This window comes from Phocoena sinus, chromosome 1 (genome assembly GCF_008692025.1).
Source record: "Phocoena sinus isolate mPhoSin1 chromosome 1, mPhoSin1.pri, whole genome shotgun sequence".
NCBI classification, from domain to species: domain Eukaryota; kingdom Metazoa; phylum Chordata; class Mammalia; order Artiodactyla; family Phocoenidae; genus Phocoena; species Phocoena sinus.
The window spans coordinates 39,917,192-39,923,837 of record NC_045763.1 but is presented as its reverse complement, the minus strand read 5'-3'; the positions used below and the strand labels follow the sequence as shown (position 1 = coordinate 39,923,837).

Below are 6,646 nucleotides of genomic sequence, written 5' to 3'. Positions count from 1 at the left end.
TCAGTATCAGTTTTTGGCGAGTTAAAAATGGCCACAAATATTTTGATGCTCCATCCATGAAGAGAAAGTGCCTATGTCCCCTCCTCTTAAAACTGTGTTCTGATATTGCTTTGCTCAACAGAATATGGCAGAAGACAACCTGCAATAGTTTCTGGGTCTGTCTTAAGAAATGAGCTGGTCTCATTTGTCTTTTTGTTGTTGTTGTTGTTTTTGTACCATTCTTTCTGGAAGCCGTCAGCAGCCATGTACAAAGTCTGACAACCCTGAGACCATCATGACAGAAAGGCCATGGGTTAACATGTCAGTTGACAATCCCAGGGGATCCCAACCTTCCAGCCTACTCCACCGAAGGGCTAGACATGTGAATGAAGCCACCTTGAGCCCTTTGGAACACTCCACCCACTAGCTGAATATACCAAGAGACCTCAGTCTATGTCATGTGGAACAGAAGAGTCACGCAGCTGAGCACTGGCCAGAATTCCTACCCAACAAGATGTGAGATATAATAAAATGGTTGCTTTAAATCACTAATTTGGGGGATAATTTTCTATGAAGCTATAGGTAACTATAACAAGCTCCTCCCATAATCTTAGTTTTTCCTCTTTTTGATTATGCCAGATTCATTCCTGTCTCTGTCAAGAGTGTTTATCCTTTTCACTGTAAGGTATCCAAATTATCAGACTTAAGGCCTATTGCTCTAAGAGAAATTTGTGGACAGCTCCAGCTCACGCCAACGTCTCCTTTATCTGAGGTCCTACTAAACTTATAATTCATATCATCACATAAATGATCGTGGTTTGTTCTTAAATATAAGGGATCTATTCATTATGACTACTTGTCGGTGAGAACTTGAGTCTCCCGAGAGTAGATATTAGCCAGGTATCTGTCTCTTCTCCTTGGCACAGCATTGCAGCATGGAGCTGGGGCTCAGAAAGACACAGAAACTGAAATAACATTTTATAATCATAGGTTGTTTTAACACTAATTTCTATCCTCAGAACTAGAACAGAAAGGGTAGAATCTGAGGAACAGCAGTGAAAAAGCCTCCTCATTTTCTTCACTGTCATTTACCTTCACTATTTTTAATTATAGATGTGACACACTATGAAAAAGAAGTAGATATCCCTACCTGAGGTGATTACTATCATCTGTGTAAGAGGAGAATGACCACTGAGTATCCAGCTACGTAAGAAAATGCCGGCTCCATCACACCTGGAAAATGAAAGAGCAATTGTGGGATCAGGCAACAAGAATCATGGTAACTCAGAAAAAAAAACAGAATTTTGAAATCCTGTCTTTTGAGAGAATTCCCTTTGATGTGCAACTAAACGATTTAGTCAAACCACAGGTGTCGGACCCACTGAGATTATGTCTTTTCCTCTCTCCTTCTTGTGCCTTTACTGTGGCTCATTGTCTTCATTAGATTACTATTGTGAAGGGCATCTGTGGTAGACGAGAGCATAAATGGTGTACAGAACCCAGATATGCATATGCCACACTCACTTGGCCTCATCTGCATCTTGGCTTAAGCTACTTGCTCAGTTCAGAGACCTGGCTACTGCCTCTGAGGTTACCTCATTTCTTAATGGGAACACTTGTGTGCCCTCTCCTCTGGGCGACAAGCCAGCTTTAGCAAAACATTCATAATCCCACTGTTATTGGCACGGTCTGACCTGCCTGGATCCATGGACCTTCTGGCTCCACCCACTACTTCTACATTCAAAGGAAATGACACATCAGGGAGGTGGGATCTAGATTCCCCAGCAGCTGCCCAGAAGGTCTGTGTAAAAAAAAATCAGGTAGAACGGTGTGTAAAAAGTATCAGACAGAATGCTGTGTTAACTGCCTGCCAGATAAACTTGGATCAGTCAGATACAAGAAATTAGAAGAAGTAAGAAGATAAATGCCTGTCCTTTCTTGCTTTATCTCCTAATTTCCCCCCTCACTCTTGCTGCCTAAATTGCTACCCTACTCCAATAAACATTTAGTAATAATTTGGACACGGGCTCTTTTTTCTAGGGATCCTAAACAGAGAAAAAACAAACAAACAAACAAACGCTGCTTAAGTATGGAGTTACATATTAGCATGCTGGAATTAGGAACATGTATTTGGTTTCATATACTCAACAGTTAAGCAACATCTGGTTCACGAAGAATCTCAAATATGTCAATAAATAAAATGCTAGATTTTACCTGCTGGAAAACGGAGTGCATAAATGCAAAATATAAGCTGTGTAAATCTGTTTTGAGATGCGTGTGTTACAATACAAGAATATAAAATAATGTATTAAAGGAGAGAAAAGTTACAGGTAAGGTGTCTCTTGCAGTGATTTAATATATCCATTTAAAAAATAAGTGGAATTGGAAAGAGTGTGATAGATGAAAGCAGTGTCAAAGAGTAGGGGTAGATATTTGCAAAACATCAACTGATTAAGGGCTCATATCAAAATTTTAATTTTAAAAATTATTTTTAAGGTAGATACGCTGAAAGAAAAATAGTTAAAGGACCTGAACAATCTCAGCATAGAAAATACCCAAATAGCAGTAAAGATAAGAAAAGGTAGAGACACTCGTTAAGAATCAGGAAAATGCATATTAAAACCACAATGCAATGTCACACTCACTAGAATGGGTACCATAAAAAAGGCTGACAATACCAAGTTTTGATGAGGCTGCGGTGTGATGCAGTGCACAGGGCATTTCTCATGTTCATGGCTGGTGAGAGTACAGTGGTAGGATGATATTTGAAAGCACTTTAGCATCTTCTACTAGAGTTGAAAATAAACATAGCCTATGATCCAGCAATTCTACTTCAGGAACATAATCAATAGAAATGTATGCACAAATGCACAAAAGACATATGCAATACATTTCCAGATAACATTAATGGTAATAACTAAACTGGAACAAGCCAAGAGGTAATAACTAAACATACAAGCCAAGAGGGAGAAAAGGAGGAGGAGCTGCAGCCTCACAGACTTACTGAGTTGCTCCTGCAGAAAGTGGGGAGAGAGAGGGAAAAGCAGGGGACGGGGATGGCACGGCCGTTTATCTGTCTGTCTCCTCATTCGCTCTCCCCCCTTGTTCTGCTCACTCCTGGTGTCAGCCTATCCTCCTTCCCAAACCCTCCCATTCCCCCGCTGGAGCGCCCCCTTCACTTTCCTTCTCGTCCTCTGTGTTTCTCCTCTCTTTCTTCCCTTCCCCCTCTAGCATTGCCACCTTCTCTCCTACAGGCACGCAGGCATATAAACGTAGGTTTTTGAAGCTGTCTGCCTGTTGACCCCGCTATTTTCATGTTTCCAACAGGTTTTTCTTCCCCCAATCCCTCCGCTGCTGCCCCTGCTGCTCAGGAGGTCAGATCTGCCACTGATGGTAGTACCAGCACCACCCCGCCCTGGTGTAATACCAGCACCACCACTCACCTCTGCCAAGAAGAGAAAGTTAAACAGCAGCAGTAGCGGCAGTAACAGTAGTAACGACAGAGAAGACTTTGATTCCACCTCTCCCTCCTCTTCCACTCCTTTACAACCCAGGGATTCGGCATCCCCTTCAACCTCGTCCTTCTCCTGCCTGGGGGTTTCAGTGGCTGCTCCCAGCCACGTATGGATACAGAAGAAGCTGCATTTTGAAGACACCCTGGGGTGTGTAGGGTTTGATGCGAAGATGGCTGAGGAATCCTCCTCCTCCTCTTCACCTTCACCAACTGCTGCAACATCTCAGCAGCAGCAACTTAAAAATAAGAGTATATTAATCTCTTCTGTGGCTTCGGTGCATCACACAAACGGCCTAGCCAAATCTTCTACCACCGTCTCTAGTTTTGCTAACAGCAAGCCTGGCTCTGCTAAGAAGTTAGTGATCAAGAACTTTAAAGATAAGCCTAAATTACCAGAAAGCTACACAGATGAAACATGGCAGAAACTGAAAAAAGCAGTGGAAGCCTATCCAGGATAGTACTTCAATTAAGAACAATTTAGAAGAACTCTATCAGTCTATGGAAAACCTCTGTTCTTACAAGATTTCTGCAAACTTGTGCAAACAGCTGAGACAGATTTGTGAAGATCACATGAAAGCACAAATTCATCAGTTCAGAGAGGATTCATTGGATAGAGTTCTTTTTTCTAAAGAAGATCGATAGATGTTAGCAAAACCATTGCAGACAAATGATCATGATCAGTAGCAGTTTTTTGTTTCTGGATAGGACTTACGTTCTTCAAAATTCAATGCTGCCGGGCTTCCCTGGTGGCGCAGTGGTTGGGGGTCCGCCTGCCGATGCAGGGGACACGGGTTCGTGCCCCGGTCCGGGAGGATCCCACATGCCACGGAGCGGCTGGGCCCGTGAGCCACGGCCGCTGAGCCTGCGTGTCTGGAGCCTGTGCTCCGCAACGGGAGAGGCCACAGCAGTGGGAGGCCCGCGTACTGCAAAAAAAAAAAAAAAAAAATTCAATGCTACCTTCCATTTGGAAAAGGAATAGTGAAGCAATTGATAGAAGTTTACTCCGAAGCCTTTTAAGCATGCTCTCTGATTTGCAAATTTATCAGGATTATTTTGAACAACGATTTTTGGAAGGAACTAACCGATTCTACGCAGCTGAAGGCCAAAAATTAATGCAGGAAAGAGAGGTTCCTGAATATCTTCATCATGTTAACAAACGTCTAGAAGAAGAAGCAGATAGACTTATTACTTACTTAGATCAGACCACCCAAAAGTCATTAATTGCTACTGTGGAAAAACAACTTCTAGGTGAACACTTAACAGAGATTCTTCAGAAAGATTTAAATAAACTCCTTGATAAAAACCGAATTCAAGATTTATCTCACCTGTATCAGCTCTTCAGTAAAGTTCGAGGTGGCATTCAGGTTCTCTTGCAGCAATGGATTGAATACATTAAGGCATTTGGTAGCACTATTGTAGTTAATCCTGAAAAGGATAAAACCATGGTTCAAGAATTGCTGGCTTTTAAAGATAAGGTTGACCATATAATTGATATCTGTTTCCTGAAGAATGAAAAACATATCAATGCCATGAAAGAAGCATTTGAAACATTCATTAACAAAAGACCAAACAAACCTGCTGAACTTATAGCTAAGTATGCAGATTCAAAGCTTCTCGCAGGCAACAAAGAAGCTACAGATGAAGAACTTGAGAAAATGTTGGATAAGATTATTATATTTATTTATTTTTGTGGTATGCGGGCCTCTCACTGTTGTGGCCTCTCCCGTTGCGGAGCACAGGCTCCGGACGCTCAGGCTCAGCGGCCATGGCTCACGGGCCTAGCCGCTCCGCGGCATGTGGGATCTTCCCGGACCGGGGCACGAACCTGTGTCCCCTGCATCGGCAGGTGGACTCTCAACCACTGCGCCACCAGGGAAGCCCCTATGATTATATTTAGATTCATCTATGGCAAGGATGTTTTTGAGGCCTTCTATAAGAAAGATTTAGCCAAGTGCCTGTTGGGAAGAGTGCATCTGTGGATGCTGAAAAATCAATGCTGTCCAAACTTAAACATGAATGTGGAGCTGCTTTCACCAGCAAACTTGAAGGAACGTTTAAAGACGTGGAACTTTCTAAAGACATCATGATTCAATTCAAACAGTATATGCAGAACCAGAATGTACCTGGGAATATTGAATTAACTGTGAATATCCTGACGGTGGGTCATTGGCCAACATATGTGCCTATGGAAGTTCATTTACCACCAGAGATGGTAAAATTTCCAGAGATTTTCAAGACCTTTTACCTAGGCAAACATAGTGGCAGGAAACCTCAGTGGCAGTCAACCCTAGGACGCTGTGTGCTAAAGGCAGAATTTAAAGAGGGTAAAATGGAACTCCAGTTCTCTCTTTTTCAAACACCGGTGCTGCTGATGTTCAATGAGGGAGAGGAGTTAAGTTTGGAAGAGATCAGGCAGGCTACGGGAATAGAGGCTGGAGAGTTAGGGAGAACCCTGCAGTCATTGGCCTGTGGCAAAGCTAGAGTTCTGATGACAAATCCAAAGGGTAAAGCTATAGAAGATGGTGACAAGTTCATTTGTAATGACGATTTCAAGCACAGACTTTTCAGGATAAAGGTCAATCAAATTCAGATGAAAGAAATGGTTGAGGAACTAGCAAGCACTACAGAAAGAGTATATCGGGACAGTATGAAATGGATGCTGCAATTGTTCAAATTATGAAGATAAGAAAGACACTTAGCCACAATCTTCTTGTTTCGGAAGTGTACAACCAGTTGAAATTTCCCGTAAAGCCTGCTGATCTTAAGAAGAGAAGAGAATCCTTAACTGACCTGGACTACATGGAAAGAGATAAAGAAAATCCAAACCAGTACAACTATATTGCATAAAATGTTGGCCTTGGAGCATTTGGTGTCATAAGCAGTAGCCAGTGGATAAACTAACCTGTCATTACTTGACTTCTTTTATACTACCAATGACCAGATGAAGCAGTGTAATGGAAATAGTTGAGTGGCTTTTCAGCGGTTAACATGCCCATTTAAAGAGTAATACTTACCTTTAAGAAGAATGTTGTTGAACACTTTGCATGTTATTTAGTATGATGTGCAGAAAACTAAAAGTACCTGGTCTTCATGATTACTATTTGGAACTGGGGAAGAGGTCCCTATGGCTATTTTAAAAAAAGAGGAGGAATG

The 6,646-nt window shown here is 42.1% G+C and overlaps 1 protein-coding gene across 1 annotated transcript; it reads left to right on the top strand.

The window, feature by feature from the left end:
* The first annotated feature begins 4,145 nt into the window (after positions 1-4,145).
* Positions 4,146-6,340, top strand: LOC116745007 (cullin-4B-like). Its single transcript, XM_032615227.1, is given in 5 exon segments — positions 4,146-4,239; positions 4,370-5,182; positions 5,372-5,443; positions 5,446-6,135; positions 6,138-6,340. Coding segments are annotated over 5 exon segments (1,857 nt in total). The 5' UTR covers positions 4,146-4,160.
* Positions 6,341-6,646: the final 306 nt, after the last annotated feature.